Source organism: Syngnathus floridae, chromosome 9 (genome assembly GCF_059516105.1).
Source record: "Syngnathus floridae isolate MCC-2025c chromosome 9, RoL_Sflo_1.0, whole genome shotgun sequence".
In the NCBI taxonomy this organism is placed as follows: Eukaryota; Metazoa; Chordata; class Actinopteri; order Syngnathiformes; family Syngnathidae; genus Syngnathus; species Syngnathus floridae.
In genome coordinates, this window is record NC_142421.1 from 9,363,730 (window position 1) to 9,383,558 (window position 19,829).

The following is a 19,829-nucleotide window of genomic DNA, read 5'->3' on the forward strand; positions in this document are numbered from 1 at the left end:
TGTAAACAATTTGACCGTCGGGACACGTTCAACAAAAGGTATGCTGCCCACTGATTGGATGTTTATTAACCACCGATACCAACACCGCAGAACACTTTGGCCCACTCTCAACCACTGGCAGTCTTTCTTCAGCAAATTCTGCACGGTCAAAAAAAATAAAACTTCAAAAAAGATTTCTATGAAACACTTATAAAGTTTGTCGATCAGCTTGGACAAAACAAGCACTGACTAGAAAACGATACCAACCCACAGTGTGTATGCGTTTCGGTGTGAAGATAACCAGGATGTTGTAACACGCGACTTCTAGTTGAACATTTCAATCTAAGAAGTGCGTCTTCCTCGTAACATTTTCAAAATAAAGCATGGTATTACAAAATAATAAAATAAAGACAGCAGCAGTTACACAATTGTGCAGGTTTCAATAACTACAGCCAAACATGGAGGAAGTCGGGTGGCGGGTGTGTGTAGGGTGGTCCCTCATTAGCCAACTATTTTCCTTATGTGTGTACATAGCTCCATGTTGTATCAATAAGTGGTACGCCTCACAATTACTTTATGTGCTATATGAATTCTGTCATATTAGTTGTGTTTGAAAAGGATAACACAAAATGTACAGACTCAGGGGCGGGGGGGTATATACAACCACCGATGCCTACTCCCAAAGTGGAACAGAGTGAAGTAAGCACGCAGCAGCTGCCTGTGTTCTTGTTTTCGTTGGTGCATAGTCAGGGCTTTGCAGTGACAGCGTGTTCCCCAGACAGAACTTGCTTGTCTTCGCTAACACCTCATTTGGGACTGCGAGCACCCCGCAGGAGAAATCTAGACTTCCGAGTGTTCTGTTACGACTGAAACAACCTACTGGTAATAGGTAAATGGTTGCACCTGTGGGGATGAAAATTCATAAGTGCAACATGTGTCATTCCACAGGGCACCATTGAAATGACCAAAGATAACCTCGCTTGGAAAACACAAGCTAACAGATTGGAAATTGCTCACTGCATGAACCATAAACACAAATCGGTGCACCATTTTGCTTTTTCTCTCTGGCTGAAAAGCATATGAGCATCTTGGCACAGCAATCAAACCCACAATCTGAAAGAGTGCTTTGTATTTTCAGATGGTGCTATAAGACTTTGAATATTTTGTCTAAATTCTGCTGTGGTCTTCTGCTCTTTAAACTGGGCCATCTGAGGCTGTATGCCCATGCTGTTTTGTGGTGACTAAGCCTTGTCACCATGGAAACATGCTTGAATGAACAAAGACCGGGGGTTTGTTAAGCATTGAGGGGCAAGGTCAGCTGGCCATGTGATATAGTGGAGGGCAGTGTCATGGGTTGCGCCAGTCGACAACGAATACTTCTTTGACATGATCCAGATTGTAAAGCAGAAGCACCAGTGAGAAAATGCTGTTCCACTGATTAAAGGACTTCATGAGCACAGACTGATAGCTGACATTGTTATCACCAATGTCAGTCACAAATCTGACGCTGACAAAGACAGACAGAGAGAGCATCTCGGGTAAACTGAGATGTGAGAAGCAGACAAGCCAGTCAGTCTGTAAGGCAACAAAAACATTGAATTTCCATAACAGATTTTTTTTTTTTTTTCGATTAAGATGAAGGGCTTTGCCGTTTTGGTCATTCATCTTGATTAGATGTATTCTTGATATCATATGTACGATCCATTTCAAAACTGTATGAAACCAAAAATGTATCTTACTCCAACTGAGCAATTTAGTCAAAGTAATACTTTGAACCTGTAGGTTACATGTTGGTAGCTATAAATACATATAAAATAGATTGGGATTTCACAAAATATCAGCGCTGGAAATATCGAGTTCCAAAACTAACTTGAATAAAGCCATGTCTATCAGCATTGGCTGATTCGGGCACAACTTAATCATTGGATCATCTCATGAGTCAATCAATGCAGGCAGCACAACTGATCTGCAGAAATCACAATGTGACATGTCGCCGGGAGAATAATTGGTATGTGTTGCATGTTATTTTCATTTGATAAAAAGAATATCCTGGAAGAAACTGAAGGTTTTACAGTAACTCAGTTTATATTAGGTTGTAGCTGTAAAAATCTTGTGTCAAATAGAAAAGTAGGCCTACTAAAATGAGTGCTTGCAGGAACACATCCATATTGACGGAACTGATTTAAGGTATCTAAAAAAATTGTCGGGACGCAGCTCGAGTATGTACAGCTCACCTGAACGAGAGTACAGTATGCACTTGTGATTAAAGCGAGAGTAGGGAGACATGCATTCTCCAGGGGAAGGCGACATAATTCCCAATTGAGCCTTTGCGCCCTAACCACACACAGCACTCACACACATTAACTATGAAGGGACAAGAGCGACAATATTCATTAGTAGGATGCTGAACCCTAATGAAGCAAGGTGGAACAAACACGCAGGTGTGGATAGCACCTGGTTCGCAAAAACCTTCACATCTCCTTGTTGCAATCCCAATGAGGAAATTATGCTCACCCACTACTGCAGATGTGACATCACTTTCAGCCCCCACCTCTTCTGTCCCAACACCCCCGTAATGTTCTGCTCCTCCTACTCCATTCCCCCAGGCCCCACAGCAGGTGAAGAATTTGGCGAACTGAGACGGCCAACACCAGACAGACAGCAATCCACACAAGGTGAGGACATTCTTCCTTCTTGACTGGCAGATTAATTCCTGTCGGGTGGCTCAAGAGTCTCAGCTCACACAAAAAAATGTAAACAGCAGAGTTGAATGTGAAAACACAGCTGTTTTTCCTCATTGAGAATTAAAAGACACGGCCAGTCATGTGTTTCATGCCGGTGAACTTCCCATGGAGGAAGACTTCTGAATTTCAGCATGTGGAGAATTCAATGTAATATACAACTGTTATTTCAACCACCCAACAGTCTCTAGCATGATTTGCTACACATACTATCTCCCGACCATCGCATTTTAGGAACAGCACCTGCTCCATAGGCCCAAAAAAAAAAAAAAAATCAAACTCTGTCCACATATCACTCATATAGCGTGTGCGCATGTGTGTGAGGGAGAGATTTAGTGGGAGCATGTGTTTTATCAGTTGCTGGCGCTTGTTTGAACGGTGCCATGATGAAAGCCTAGACAAACACAAGGGAATGTAAACGGAGGAGTAAAGTCAACAGACGGAACCTCGCCTGTCAGGCAACCCTGACAGAGGCCACGCCCTCCCAAATCGCACCGGACTAAGGAGTTGTCATGCTGCTCAAGGGCAAAAGTGAAAAGGCTAGTTTGGGACGGTGGAAAACAAGATGGTACAGTGGATAAAAACATACAACACTATTAAATGTGTATGGGGGAATTAATCAATTTTGTTAATATCTCAATATAATCTTCAGGACATTTGATTTTCTTCTGCATTCCGAGTTCAAAATGCATCCTCACTGATTGCACTTATAACATAGACGTTCTAACCCTTTAAGAGAATATTTTGTATATATATATATATATATATTTTTTTTTTTTTTTTAAATCATCTAATAACCAGAATTACAGAATACGGCATAGTATACAGTACATACTTTTTTTTTCAATCAGCGTTGCTTATACTCACTTCTATATCTGTCCTGATGCAATTAGCCAACTGATATAGTAACAATGTTTAAAGTAGCATCCAGGAGTTGTCTTTACATAATTTATTGATATTAAAGTTGTCTTTGAATATATCATTGACATTATTACTGTGCCAGTATATTTGGTCTGGTAATGTACTGTGAAGGGATCAGAAGGTCAAGCAGTAAAGTGGGCTGGACAAACATCTATCGCTGTTCAAAACTGAAGTGAAGCTTCACTGTTTTCTCTTTGTTCATTTTTTATGTGGGAAGCCAGTCAAGCCTGAATCCCTATTGACTCAATGTGCTGAGACGCTTTCCCTTTTACCAGTGCTAAAGCAGGCATGAGCACTAATCCTGAGGGGTTAAATGGAGCCTCTTCTGGGCTTCCTCTATCCTCAGAGAGTTGGGGGTGGCTGCTGGTGCAGTGCACATAGCACTCGATTGTATTTGGCAGAATGTTGGCTCAACTCGCAAACTTTGGAGGAGAAACATGCGAGCACATCATGCTGGGGTTTTGCTAAAATTCTAGATATGCCCTAGCGGATAACATTATTTTGCACAAAGATTGCACAACACCATCTTTGACAGACAACAAAAAGCACAAATAGCAACAATCTGCATCATTATTTTGGTGTTCCTATTTTTTTGGAGGTGTGGCTAAAACCACTTCTCAGTGACTTAGTCAACCAGCAAGAGTCTAGTGAGAACTTGGGGGAGAAATTAAGTGGCATAATATGCTTGCTAAATTAATTGATAGCCCAGCTTCAGGTGGCTAATGCTAGCTCATTCCTACCTGGCTTAGAATTTGAATCAGGCTCTTAATCAGGCAATTTCCTTTCAAATGCAAAGTCAGCCAATGCAATTTGTCTCAGGTTGCATAAATCAGATTGCATGCGCCAAATTTATCTATTTGCCTATACAATTTGAAGACCGTGCAAAATGTACTGCTTTAATAATTTTGCAGTAAAATATGTCAAAGAGAGTCCAAACACAAAGCCTATTATCTTGGCAAAGACAGTTTGATACAGCCCCTGTATTGGACGTCATTAGATTGCGCAAGCAGTCAATATTGTCGCTGGTCGATGCATTTCCTATTACTACAAATATCATAAATCCACATTTCTGCCATTTGTTGTGAGGTTCAAGTCTATTACTGTCCATACACATTCTACTGAGCTCTTCCTTTACAGATATAATGGGTGACTGCCTATGTCACTTAGTGGTTGTATTTGATAGGTGGTTTTAAGAGTTCTTCCTTGAGTGTGAAATGTCACAGCTTTTACGGTCCCTCTACACCAGGGGTCACCAACCTTTCTTAAACCGAGAGCTACTTCCTGGGTACTGATTAAGGCAAAGGGCTACCAGTTTGACACACACTTCTGAAATAGCCAATTTGCTCAATTTAGCTTTCACTTTGTGTTATCATTGTCATTTTCAGTTCTCATGTAAGTGTGATTTTAACAAGAACAGCAAAAATACAGTCAAATCTCGGTTTTCGACCACAATCCGTTCCAGAAGGCGGTTCGAGAAGCAAATCGGTCGAATTCCGAATCTATTTTTCCCTTTACAAATAATAGAAAAAAATTTAGTCCGTTCCAAGACTAAAAGAACCCCCCCCCCCTTTTTTTTTTTTTTAAACATTTTTTTCATTTGCGCATTTTTGCCCGATCGCACAACTGCAGCGCACCGCCGAACGCGCAACCGTAGCGCTGCGCTGGTCGCATTATTGTGACAGAGCCGTCGCTGAAATTTAGAAAATATTCTTAAAGTCCTGATGTACTTTCCAAAATTTAAGTGGACCTCAGTGCGCGGGGAGCTTTATTTGGTCCGATCGCGCAACCGCAGCGCGCCGGGCGCTCAGTGTCGCATTGCTTTAAGAGCGTCTTTGTGTTTTAGGATGGCTTTACTGCTCCCACTTGCTTTCTTTGGAGGCATGATTAGGGGTTAATACAATCCTCAAAGTAACGAAAATACCATAACCACAGATTCAGTCGGCATCCGGGCCGCGCGGTCGGGTTTTCTCGGGTCCTCCCGGCTCATCTAGTGAGGTTCGACCTATGAATTTTGTTCAACAACCGAAGCAAAAAATCTCGAATTTTTTATTCAAATTCCGACTTGTTCGAGAACCGGGACGTTCAGAAACCGAGGTTTGACTGTAAAATAAATAGATGCAGCTCACTGACAAGTGCCGCTATTTGAGCTAATTTTAGAACAGTCCTGCGGGCGACTCATGCGGTCCTCACGGGCTACCTGGTGCCCGCGGGCACCGTGTTGGTGACCCCTGCTCTACACACACCTATACACACACGGATACGCAAGGTTCATAATTGCAGTGTTAACCTACGCAAAAAACAGACCAGGTTGGGATAAAGAAGGTTTTACTTCAGGTCCCTCTGGTTTTACATCAAACGTCCTACACTTCACATCTCATTCGCTTCAAGTCTGCCACAAGCACCTTACACCCTTGTGTCAAAAAAGTGAGCAGGCAATATAGGATATGGTCATAAGTGCACCTCATCTCAACTTGCCCTTTCAGTCCCTCACCATTCCTTTGGTCTCCCTTTGAAGAGGGCTAATGGCTGCAGTATAGTCAGATATTCGATATGCAGCTGAAGTCAGTGCCAAGTCACTGTTTCCAGACACCGAGGTAAAAACACTGAGGTGTTGTAACGGTTGAAGGTGCCTAAAAACACCTTCAGACAATGATAAATACCATTCGAGTTTCTCAGGTTCTGCACCTTGAAATGAAGACACTACTTAGCAACTCCGTGACAAAATGCCGACCTAATACAAAGACAAACAGGACAAAGAACAAGATTCAAATAAAAATGTAGACTAGTGTGGTTGTGAGACGTCAAATGACTTGTGCTATCCCAAGCTTGGTCTAAAAATGTTCCAATATTAATTAATATCTTGGTCATTTATTGTGTTAAAGAAAATAATTGGAATGAGTCAAAAGGGGAAACAATGTCATCCAGATGACTGAGGAAAAATTCAGAGTTACTGTTTGGCACAGATAAGTGAACACTTTGATCACAATCTCCGCATGCCTGTGTGACGAGACCTCCTTCCCTCTCCCCTTTCTGTTAACTCAAAATACTGTTGTCTAACATGTTTACTTCCTGTATTTGCTCCAATCAACAGGGCCTTGAGTTTTTGTATAATCTATTTTAGCTTATCAAGAGTACCAAAAGACTTGGTTTGTTGCGCGAGATAACATTAGTTGTAGCTTCCTGCTCATACAGCTATAAACCCTAAATGACCTTTCCACTGGGCTCTCGAGATCTTTAAAGCTAAAGGAGACAATATCACTATATATTCACCTGGGCTGAGGAATGTGAAGTGGTTATGTCTACCGGGGGTTTTAAACAAATAGTCTTAGTCACATAAATAAATACCTTTCCTTAACTAATTGAAGTAGTGAGACTAAAGTTGGGTAATTACAGAACACGTGTCCGAAGAGTGAACTGGTAACATAAAGGGGCTTCAATTAGCTACGTTAGTAGTCTACGTTAAGGATATGAAAACATTGTATGATAATTATTTCTTTTATCTCCTTTATTGTGCTGATGAGTGCACTGGGGAAAAGTGCTTTATCTAATCTGATCACTGAGCATTGTGTTTAGGGTCATTAACCTATGGGAGGTCCGAAGGCTGACGAGTAAGCGCCTACCCCCCTCTACCTTTTTTGAAGAATTAGCTCATCCCTGTGTGCCTCTTCCTCTGCAGACAACACAACTGCAACCACAAAGAACAACCAAAGAAAACAAAAGACAAGGGTAAAAACAGCCAACTGTGCTATTTGCATGGCTTGTCATTCTTCCACAAACACAGCCTAAATGACTGCTGACCAAGGCCCCTTGGCTTGCCGAGGCAGCAGGATGTCGGCCCCTTCAGTCTGTTGTTGTTTTTTTCCCTTTTTCATGACTACATTCACTCCCCAGAGATTCAGGGGTCAACTTGTCCCTCAACATCTGTAATCTGCATTAGAAAAGGCGAGCATCGTACATAACATGGGTAAGATATCAGAATGGAATAAGGCCCTGTGTTCTCTAAACACTATGTTGCCATTGACGTATACCTCGGATTCATTTGAGTGAATCTTTACTGTTGTGATGATGAGGAGATTAAATGCCTGACTGAAATTGCCTGTATAAAATGAATACGAAAATGTGAATAGGAAATGGGAACATGAAGGTTGCACAATCAAGAGAGTAAATAAATATATACATTATACTGCATATATACTGCGTACACCAAACACATTTTTTTCACGGGCCGCATTGTAGTCAGTTTCTTTCGGAGGGCCATTATGACTGTCAACCCAAATAAATGTATGAGCACCTCATTTTATATATACAGTAAAAGCTACAAAACTGACAAATAACTCGTTTTCAAATCAGACGAGGAAAAACTGGTTATTAAAAGTGAAGACAATTTGCAATTCTAGTAATGACACACGAATGTGATGCACAATTGGTCTTCGCAGGCCACATAAAATGATGTGGCGGGCCGTACCTGGCCCCCGGGCCTTGGGTTTGACACCTGTGGCATACACTATCCAGAAAGTAGGGCATGCCTTCCTACTGATCGCAGCTTGAGCAAACTATAGGATGCTACCATAACTTCGACAATGTACAATCTGCTATTATAATAGTGTAACAAAAACAGACATTCAACAGCTGTGTTGTAGCCACCAAAGTTCAGGGGAATTGTAGTGAGGTTAAGCTTTATTTAGAACCTTATTTCAAACGGTCACAAGCTGTCTGATATCCAAGCTTGGAGAAATTGGATAGACAGAATAAAATTGCACCTTTGGTAAAACAGGGCACCAATCCCCTTGAACAAAAAGATAAACAGGGCAATAGATTTTTCCGAGTTTGAAGATAACTGAAATCCAACACCCGCGTCCTCCAATGGGGCTCTTTGTATGTCTGAGTGCAGGTCAATCAACAGTTGCTGACAGATGTGTCTGCAGTCGATTTTAGGGAGGAAGCTGAGCTGAGGTCAGTCACAGGTTTTCCCCCTGCCTCACCCCTCAGAGAAAAGACAAGGACCAAGTCAGGATGTCACAGATTGACCTTTTCTCACCTGTTTTTTTTTTTTTCCCCCCGTTGTTGCACCAAGCACCTGGTCCAAAAGGATAACATAATTAAGATCATTAGGCTAATGAAACTGAGAAATGGCGACTCCACAGTACAATAAACAATTCAATAAAGGATATGATACTATAGGAATTGATTTCACCAGTGCGATTTAAAGCAAATGTGCGCATTGTTTTGAATTACGATGAGACTGGATTACACAAGAGTGCTGCTGTAGTGTGAGCAACAACCAGTCTCAGGGCCATCCACAAAAACAACCAAGCAACACATTTTCACTGTAGACTCAAGTGTGGGAAAAATCACAAGCCATGTTTATAGATCCAAAGACGTAACTCGTGACATTAGCAGCAGTGAAGTAATTAAAATATTTTTACAAAGGTAAGTTATAAATACCCTAACTAATTAAATGCAAGGTTCACTCTCAAAACAGTTGTCAAAAATAACAACCCAGAACATTTGATCACAGTGACTCAAGCAGTAGATCTGTCCCTTTTTAAGCCAACTGTTTTTAGAGTGTTCTGTTACAACTTTCATGACCCGGTTTGCAGCTAAGTTTCCCAAACATCAGCCACACAGTTTGCAAATCTTCACTCCAACAACAAAATCAAAACGACATTAAACTTGGACATGTGATGTTAACAACTGGCTTGTTAGCACCCTCTAAAGAGTTTTGTTTTTTTCACCTTTAGACACACAATGCTTTTACCATATAGGGAAATAAACGAGTACCTGGGCATTTATAAAGAGTGCAAAATAGCATCAAAATGAAACATTAAAATTTACAAGTTATACATCAGGTAGGATGTTGAGCTCTTACATCTTGGCTTAGCCTTGACTGACCTGTCATATTGCGTTTTGTAAAGGGACTGGCACCCATAACGAATTGCATTTTGATCATGTGCTGGACAAACTTGAAAGTGCATTGTACAAGCTGTCCATAAATGTGTTGAGAACTAAAGTGCACGTGTAACCCATTAACAAAACATGAAACTCAAGTTGGCAAAGACTTCTGGCAAATGTAGTTTAACCACAAATTGATGAATGGTGTAATCAGTAAAAGTAGTTTTGGTAGTAGTGAAGGACATTTAAGCAAGTGGTTTCTCAATTACACATAGTGGCAAACATCTGATTACTGATCTTCAATCAAAAGGTGCAAAATATGGTGTCGGCGTGGTCGGGAAGCCTGAAGGGGGCTGGGGGGGGGGCACCGGAGATGACACAGAGTGTCAGCAACCCTATTTCTCAAAGGGTGACTCACTGCTGCTTTGAGCCACGGGGGGCATGTTTGGCTTCATTTAATGGAGCCAACAGGGTCAAAAATAAGGGCTAAAAGGCAGTTAAGTTCAGGTGCGTCATAGACCTCAGACTATTTTTTATTGGATAAACAATGAATGTCTTGCATATGAGAGCATTCACCTTTAATAGCTGTGCACATAATAACAGAATAAACTTCATCTGTTTCTACTAGAGTTGATCAAACCAGTATAAGGTCATCAACGTGTAATTCTGCTGTATTTTATCCTCTCCCTCTTATTTTTTAGCTCAAGAGGATGATTCCTTAAACAGTCCCTTCCAGTTCCAGTTCACATCTGCCTAGTTATTTTTCTCCCTTTCCTCCACTCTCCCTAGTGTAGCATGCGAGTACTGCAAGACGAAGATGTATTTTGCAGGGGAGCATAGCAGTGTTGAGGGAGGGGGGGAAGAGAGAGAGGGAGAGAGAGAGAGAGAGAGAGAGAGAGAGAGAGAGAGAGAGAGAGAGAGAGAGAGAGAGAGAGAGAGAGAGAGAGAGAGAGAGAGAGAGAGAGAGAGAGAGAGAGAGAGAGAGAGAGAGAGAGAGAGAGAGAGAGAGAGAGAGAGAGAGAGACGCGCACAGACTGAGTGAGAGAAAGGTCCCGCCTCCAAATGACGTCACCGCTCTATTGGAGCAGGGCTACAGGCAAACATAAGTCCACATTTGTTACTGGGACCAATCCGTGCGCGCATGTCCAACTTGCAGCGTGTGTTTGTGTGACGGGAGCGCCAGTAAATAACGTAGTGGTGCAGCACGCAAATTAAATCCAGTTCTGGTTCCGTGAGTGGGAGAAACCGTTTTGGGATCTGTATTAAATTTGCACAACTCGTACTGGATTATTTTTACCCCCCATCTGCCTTGAACCCCCTCCCCAGAGGATACCTGTAACTTTTGGGGGTTGTCTTTTGAGGTAAGTGTTTCTGACTGGTACTGTCCAGGTGGAGTGCATTACTACTTTTTTTTTTTTTTTTTTGAGGAGGGTAGGGGGTCTGCAGCTTGAAACGAGCATAATCTACGGTCCATTTATTTGGATTTACGACCCCGACCTAATAGAAAACACGAGGTACGGAGTTTAACAGTAGGCTGGAGGATTTGGCGCTGGAAGAGACGGGGTACAGAAATTAATAAATAAATACTGAGCGCTCTTATTTCTCAGCAACCAAATCAAGCTCGTCTATATGAGCACTGAAAACGAATTCAACTTCAGATGGATTTTACGTTTTTTTTTTTTCACTCCAGGGTGAAAAACAATGTTATTGCACTACAACATGGATACAGCGACAAAAATCCGCATAATAAACATTTGCGCCTCGAACGACAGCCAATGCCAATACTGTGGTGGAGACGCGTTATCTTTGCGCTGGCCGTTTGAGCTTTTGATCAGTGAATACACAAACTTGATAGGATTAGGGGGGGGGACAGTGTGGTTTGATCCCAGCCGGCGCCACGGTTCGTCAAGACGGGGAGCATGTTGAATTGCAGCGCACATCCCGCAGCGATGCGCACCCAGAGCCAGCTGGAGAAACTCCGCTAAATGCGTCTCTGTCGGGACGGCTTCCACTCACGTCCTGACATCCCACTAAACTTTGACCAACACGTATGGAGGTCGCAATAAATTGGCTTAAACGCTTATATTATAGATGCTCAACCGTATTTAAGTATATTGGATGCTTGGGGTGGGGACTTCCATCGATATTTACTGTAAAATATTGCTCTCATCTGACAGCACATTTCCTCCTAAATGCCGCATCACTGCAATTTAGTGTCCATTCCATTCTTGTATGTGCGTCTTACTGGAAACACCATTGCAGAGACAGCTGTTAATCCAATTTCACTCAGCTTTTATCTTCATGAGACAATAAGGTCATTCTGGCTTAAACGAATAACAGATATAGTATTTGAGACTACGTTCTAAATTACCAAGCGGAAAATTGCTTTTGAATGACTGTGAAATGTGCACAAGTTCAATTTTAGTTATTATCCAATTAAGCCACGGTTCAGTGTATTTGATAAAAATAAATTGGGTTCAATAAAGACAGGGGGCAGATGAGTTGTCTTCACTGATGACTGCCTCGGGCTATAGTTCCCAGCCAATTGCTTTCATTTTAGATTAACCACTAACCAGGTCATGAGCAAAATCTCAAGTCTGCTTAACATATTGCATGAATGTATCTGCAAAAGGCAACACTAAAGCTACCTTTAGAAAAAGATGAGATTTAATCTATTCAACACTGAACTCTATTTGTCATCTATTCTGAGACCAGTGACAAACACAGCTGAGCATTCAAAGACTAAGAAAGCAGCAAGATAACCTCTAGAAGCAATTTGATTGAGGAAAGTAGCAGGGCCAGGAGAGTAGTTGACAAATCCCTATATTGTAAGTGGGCGCTTGGCCTGTAGGCTAAGATGTGCTCCTCTTTGCAGCTTAGCTTGTCACACAGGCAGACACACACACACACATATATATATATATATACTTGCGCACACATCTTGTGGTGCCTACCACCCCCATGTGGGGAAAAATCATTGCAGCTGCTACAGAGCTCTCCTTTCAGCATGGAACAAAAGAGAAACCCCCGACAGTCCCGGGCCTCTCCACGCTTACTGGGCCACCAAAAGTGTCATCTGTTCAGCCCATCTCTGCAGGAAGCTGTAGCCTTTTTGTATTGGTGTTGTCACTGTCGTCGTTAAAATAATTCTTCTCAGAGAATCTAATTTAAATCCCACCTCTGGTTCTCGGAAATTGAGGACTCAAGACACAGAAGCTATGTTCTATGGTGACTACAGTATTTACCATATCTATAAATCAGATTGCAGACAAAAATCTAAAGTAACTACAACAGGTTATGGTGTCAAATCCGCCATGCAATATTGTATCGGTTCAAAATTAACAACCAAATATACAAACACTTATTCCCCTATGGATATGTACTGTGGAGCAAAGTTAAATTAACATCATATGAATTATTTAGCGAGCCTTTTCCACTTCTATGGTCTTTTCTCCTTTTTTATTTTCAAATGGCTCCCTTGAGCAATTATAAGTCTATCAGAGGGCACAAAGTCTGACATGCTTTTATTGTCGACAAATTTATCGTATGTTAAACTCGCATTGGGTATCAACACCCAGCTTTGTGTGATCCATATTACAGTACACTGCATGCTTTCTACTGAAAAGTATCAAACATGCACACACGTTTCGATGAATGCTCAATTTAACCAGTTCTGACTTAATGAAGTAGAAGCCACTCAACCTGCTTGCTGAAAGCTCCTGTCTAGCCACTGGTCCATATTAAAATGATGCGTAAAGATGTTTGTCGCAACAGATGTTTGATGGGTAGCCCTCATAACAATTAAATATGTATTAACACAACCTGCAGGAAACATGTATGTATGTGCAATTTTAATGGATGTTTGTCAAATTGCATGGATGTACGACTTTTGTGCGGAAAGCTCTTTTGCTGAACTACAGCATACAAGTCTCGTAGCAAATAATGGAGGAAGGGCTTTTTTTTTCTGAAATCCAGAGTACAGAAAAATCAAATGGAGAAATAACAGTCAACCGGCAGTCATGACATTCAAGTATTGCTCGGTCTTGCTGAGTTATATTACGGACTGAAATGTGTACTTTTCAATACGTGGTGAAACCCACTAATTGAAATGTCTCTATAGTGTTGCATTTAAAGTCAAACCGATCAAACCACAATCATCCATCTTTCTATACACCTCGATTTTACAAGTTAGTTTCTTCTACCTTGATTTATAAGTGGAAATGACATCCAGTAATTTTGCTCTTTAAAAGGACATATGTTGAAAGCAAAATTAATTTGTATTAGACAGCATTCTATCAATCAAAATTGGGTTCGCAAGCTTCACAAATCCCCAAGCATTCCTTGGTTAGGGCAACCAACTGTAAAATGGCTGGGGCCCTGCTTCCTGATTTATCTTTGTGTTTTACAGCACAAGGTAGCTGCCAGCGGGTCGCTTATAATGACACAGCTATTGTGTTCAAATGGGGAAAACAACATTTTCTTCGGCAAAGGAAATTCTATTTTTACAAACAAGAGTATTCAAGGCTTTTAAAGAGGAGATGAGTTGGGGTCACAGAGAAGTAGGGGTGGGTGACCGGAATGTATGTAGCAGCCTTTCTTCTCCACGTACGAAATTCAAATGGGCTTGCTAACAATGTGAGCACGGACTGGATCGTCCTTTCATCTGAATCCGAAAACCTACTACGGCGCCTTTTTTATTTGTAATGAAATTAATTTGAAATAGTATAAAGCCTCTAAGTCAAGAGTCATAATCAAATTGCATTTGAGTAAGAAATGTTGAGAATCATTCACACAAACTTGTAGACAAAAGGTAGTTGAATTTATGTCAGAAATATTTAATTGATTCCTTAAACTATTGTAAAAATCACAGGTTACTAAGTATGTTTGTCTCTTGTGTTTTCTTTTGCAGGGCAACATTTGAGGTGTGAAAAGTGACCAGCATAAATCAAATGCCAGTTTCATGAGGGAGGCTTGGCCTCAAACTAGAGGCACCTCTCTCCTTAGGAGGGAGAAATCTTCAGCCACATCCGGAACTGGAGTCCAGGATTAATGTATATACAAGCTTGACAAGGGACAAGAGGATTCCGGTTACCTGTACGAGCTGGAGTACACAAGTGGACAGGCCTTGATTGAGCCTGTGGCACGAGGGATTGGCATGGCTCAGACCAGCTTTGTGTCAACTCATCATGCATGCCGGGCCTGATTGCAAAACGGAGCAGATACTAAAGCCAGCAGGATTGCTGCAACTGAAAAAAAATATCTAATCTACGGTTATGGCTACCGATCTTGACAAATTCAGCACCCATTAGGATTTTTTAATATTATCTGAGAACGAGCAGGCTTTGTCACTGAGAGGGGGATGCTTATTCAACAGGCTTATCTGCCATGGTAAAGGCAGTGAAGGCATGAGCCTCTGACAACAGAGGAGGTCATCGTCCAAACAAAGATCAGCTCTGCAAACACTGACCAGCCAGGATATCGCCAAAAAGCCCTACGACAAACTCTTCTTTTCAGAAAGGATATCAAAAGAAGAAAACCTTGATTGGATTTTTCAGTGATCAAAAAGGATTTACCACCTCTCATAAATCAGGTATACAAATGTTTGTATGCCTTTGCAGCTTTCCATTTCACTGACTCGACAAGAATTCAAAGCCACATAGGGTGACATAGGGTGAAATCTGTGTCACAGAGTAGGTTTTATCAAATAGTATTAAGAAAAAAAATCTCAACGACACAATGGTTTGCTTCACTACAATGTAGCACCACAGTTGATAGTGCATGTTATAGGAACGAAGTAACAAAAAAAGTCTATTAGAAGTATGTGTGGGGGGGGGGGGGAAAAAAAACGAATTTGCTTTGCAATGTCTAATATGACTAGATACATAAAGGAGCATGTCAGCACTTGGATAGTAACGCAACAAAGCATGACTGTTTTCCATTTTGGTATGTAGCAGCTTTAAAATATAGAAGCCTATGAGACAATCACTATTAAACATGTCTTGTTTGTACATAATTAAAGCAGATCTATGGTACAGGGATTCAATATATCAAAAGCTTAAAATTGAAGTTACTTTTAGTCCTATTATTGTATAGTGTCCAAACATGATCATAAATGAGGCTCAATACTAAAGTCTCACCGTATCACTTATCACGCAAGAATTATGTCATCTGATACTATACTTGATTTATAAAATGCTTCAGGCAGGATTCAAAGACCAAGTAAATCTGAGAACAGGAATTTGGACCTACATATCTTAAAGAGCTTGTGCATTAAATGTACTCTTGTGTCTTCTCCCCAGGGGCTCTTGAGTGATTAGACTGCCGGGCAACTGCGTTTCAAGATGATACGTCAGTGCAAGGCCTTTATCCTGTCCCTCATCAGGGTTGGACTGCTGCTGGGCCTTGCTAACCCACTGGTTACCTCTGCCTCTTGTCCCTCTGCCTGCCGCTGTGATGGGACCTTCATCTACTGTAATGACCGTGGCCTGACTTCCATTCCTACTGGTTTACCCCTGGATGCAACAGTGCTATTCCTGCAAAACAATCGCATAAAGAGCTCAGGAATTCCTGCCGAGCTCAGCAGGCTCTCGAATGTGGAGAAGATCTACCTATACTGCAACAATTTAGATGAGTTCCCCACTAATCTTCCTCTTGGGCTGAAAGAGCTTCATCTTCAGGAGAACAACATTCGAATGATCACACACGCAACTTTAGCCCAGATTCCTTATATTGAGGAACTTCACCTGGATGACAACTCTGTGTCTGCGGTCAGCATCGAAGAGGGCGCCTTTAGGGACAGCAGTCACCTTAGATTGCTTTTTCTCTCCAGGAATCACTTAAGTACCATCCCCTCAGGCCTACCCATGAGCATTGAGGAGTTGCGCTTTGAAGACAACCGGATTTCATCAATATCTGAACAGTCACTGCAAGATCTCATCAACCTGAAGCGACTCATATTGGATGGAAATCTGCTCAATAACCGTGGAATCGGAGAGATGGCTTTCATCAATTTGATTAACCTGACTGAGCTGTCACTAGTGAGGAACTCCCTGACATCACCACCAGCTAACCTGCCAGGCACAAGTTTGGAGAAACTGCAGTTACAAGATAATCACATTAATAGGGTCCCACCAGGGGCTTTCGCTTTCCTTCGGCAACTTTACCGCTTGGACCTATCTGGCAACAACCTGAGCAGTCTCCCACAAGGGGTATTTGAAGATCTGGACAATCTCACACAGCTTTTGCTACGCAACAACCCCTGGCAATGCACTTGCAGGATGAAATGGGTGCGTGACTGGCTCCGGTCATTGCCGACAAAAGTAAACGTACGTGGATTCATGTGCCAGGGCCCTGATAAAGTCAAAGGCATGGCCCTAAAAGACTTAACTACAGACATGTTTGACTGCACAGATTCCGAATTTAATCCCACATACGAGACTAGCACAGTCTCCAACACTCGCCGCCCCGCGCAGCCGCAGTGGCCCTCATTTGTGACGAAAAGGCCTGGAGCAAAGGGACCAAATATGGGCAAGAATTACCACGGCACCACCATTTCATCAGGCAGAAAGATCATCACAATCAGCGTGAAGTCAAGTAGCGCAGATACAGTTCACATATCCTGGAGGGTGTCGCAACCCATGACTGCCCTTCGACTCAGCTGGCTGAAGCTGGGACACAGCCCTGCGTTTGGCTCCATCACAGAAACAATTGTACAAGGCGAGAGGACGGAGTACCTGCTCACTGCGCTGGAGCCAGAGTCTTCCTACAGGATATGTATGGTTCCCATGGAGACCAGCAATATCTACCTGTCAGACGAGACCCCCGTTTGCATCGAGACGGAGACTGGCTCGCATAAATCGTACAACCCAACCACAACTTTGAACCGAGAGCAAGAGAAAGAGCCTTACAAAAATTCAAGTCTGCCTTTGGCTGCTATCATTGGAGGGGCTGTTGCACTTTTGGCAATAATCCTGTTGGCATTGGTCTGCTGGTACGTCCACAGAAATGGATCACTTTTCTCAAGGAACTGCACCTACAATAAAGGCCGCCGGAGAAAGGATGACTATGCCGAAGCTGGCACAAAGAAGGACAACTCAATTCTGGAAATAAGAGAGACTTCTTTTCAAATGATACCTATAAATCAGCTTCCTGTGTCCAAGGAGGAGTTTGTGATACACACAATTTTCCCACCTAATGGCCTGAGTTTGTACAAGAGCCCACACAACGAGAACAATATCAACAACAGGAGCTACAGAGACAGTGGAATACCAGATTCAGACTATTCCCATTCATGATATTGCACACGGACATTTATGATGCGTATGTGCTGTAAACACAGTGGCGAAACTTTTACAAAACACTGGATCTATAGGACTAAGGGAGCAATGTTATGTACATTTGCCATATAATTTATATTTAAGGACATTTATGAAAACTGAGAACGTTCCACCTGCAGGCTCTCACTGAATTAGTGGGCGTAATACTGCAATTATATTTTAGCGATTTGTAGTAATTTGTACTGTACTTCCTTGGCTTCAACCGATCGACCAATTACAAAGAAACTCTGTGTTTTGAGATATGATGACTTGTCAACTGTGAAAGTGGGTTCTCATTGCTGTGTTGAACAATCAGACTTTAGAAAACATTGTTGTACAAGCACAGGTTGTTGTTTTCACTTTGTGGCTGTCTGAAAAAACCAAGGCAGAACTTGTCATAAACCAAGGTACAGTTGGATCAATAAAATTAACAAATCAGACACGGTGGCCTCTTACAAAGAAAAACAGCAGTGAGCTGTCTCATTTACTACTGACAAAAATATTGCTCTAGTTTTCATGATAGAAATCACTTCAGATGGACGTGCCATGCTTTATTTCTCTACTTGCGTAGGTGTGTACCTTTTCCAAGTTTGAAAAAACGCAGAACCACCATAGCAGGACTCTTGTTTCTTTCTTTTTTTCTGATGGGATTGTAGGCCACAGCACAGGGCAGATAAAGCACATCAACATTGAAGGAACTCTTGGCTCCTCAAAACAAGAAGACTGGAAAAGCTGACACAGGACCCCACACGATCTTTATTTGTACAAGCCAACAATGGCCAAATGACAATGGCGGCATTCTTTAGTACCGTGTACCATACGCCATTCAAGTCCAAAGGCCAAAAATACACGATTGTTAAAATGTTCAAAGTGTCAGCAGCTCCTTAACAAAACAACTATTTTGTATTTTCAAAGTGAACACGTTTTTGTTGCCACAATTTGAAATTACCTGTTCTTCATGTTTAAAAAACCAAAGTGCATTGTATGCCCTTTGGCCAGTCTTGTATGTGCCTTGATCCAATGCTTATTGTATTTAGCTTTTTAAGGAACCAGTGACTTTTTTCATACACACTTGAATATGAAAAGTATTGGTCATATTACAAAATAAAAAAAATATGAACAAACCATGTGAATGTATTTATTATTTACACTCCACCTTGATATTTTGAATTTATATGTATTTTAAATTCAGGGAAAACATTTTAGAAATCAAATGATATAATTATCTTCACCTCGATTTTGGTTGCGTTAGCCCACATATTAGCAACAGTTAAAAAAAAAAAAGGTATTTACATGACAGATATGTTAAAAAATATTATACAGATCAAGCAGCATAGACACATGAATGATGTTTTGATTTGTTTACCACTTACAATTTGAAATGCTGTAACTTTTTGAGCATTAATATTTATATTTCAGTATTAAATAAGTGTGTGCGCTCACTCACACAGGCATACAAACACTTTAATTTGCTATTAATGCAGTGCACACTAAAGCGGCGGTCACCAACTTCTTTGAGGAAGAGACTTCTTTGGCACACAGTAATGTGAAGAGCTACCAATGTGATACACACCTCTGAAATATTTTTGCTGCAATTTAGAGGTAGGCCTAAATCATATTGTAAAAATATATATATATATTAAAACTTTAAAAATGATTTTGTCTTAACTAATACTGAAAAAACAAACATGTCTCATACTGAATAGTGTATCTTCTAATAAAGAGCATTCAAAGAGCATTTTAAGACCAACTACCCTATTACCTTGAACAACAGTCTTCCATTTTTTATTAATGGCCTCTTTGTTAAAGTAAACAGTTCACATGGGCTTGACTGAAGCATGCCAGCTACCTCAATGCTCTGAAAACGAGCAAACCACTCGGACAAATTCCTGCCGCTTTGTGATAAACAAAAAATAAGCCAAACAGTGAAAGGAACAATTCCATTGTTGTGACTTTCACAGAAAACAACCCTTTCAAAAAA

The 19,829-nt window shown here is 41.3% G+C and overlaps 2 protein-coding genes across 7 annotated transcripts in view; one reads left to right on the forward strand and one right to left on the reverse strand.

Annotated features, from left to right (window-relative positions):
* Window positions 1-19,829, reverse strand: part of macrod2 (mono-ADP ribosylhydrolase 2) — a 280,346-nt gene that overhangs the window by 232,281 nt on the left and 28,236 nt on the right. The window lies entirely within an intron of this gene.
* Window positions 2,592-19,019, forward strand: flrt3 (fibronectin leucine rich transmembrane 3). Of its 2 annotated transcripts, none has more exons than XM_088385559.1 (3): window positions 2,592-2,654; window positions 14,443-15,123; window positions 15,833-19,019. In XM_088385559.1, the coding sequence occupies exon 3, from the start codon at window positions 15,875-15,877 to the stop codon at window positions 17,825-17,827; it is 1,953 nt and encodes a 650-aa protein (XP_088241685.1). In that variant the 5' UTR covers window positions 2,592-2,654; window positions 14,443-15,123; window positions 15,833-15,874; the 3' UTR covers window positions 17,828-19,019. The 2 variants fall into 2 exon arrangements, with proteins under 2 accessions (XP_088241685.1, XP_088241684.1); XM_088385558.1 differs by lacking the exon at window positions 2,592-2,654 and adding an exon at window positions 10,653-10,894.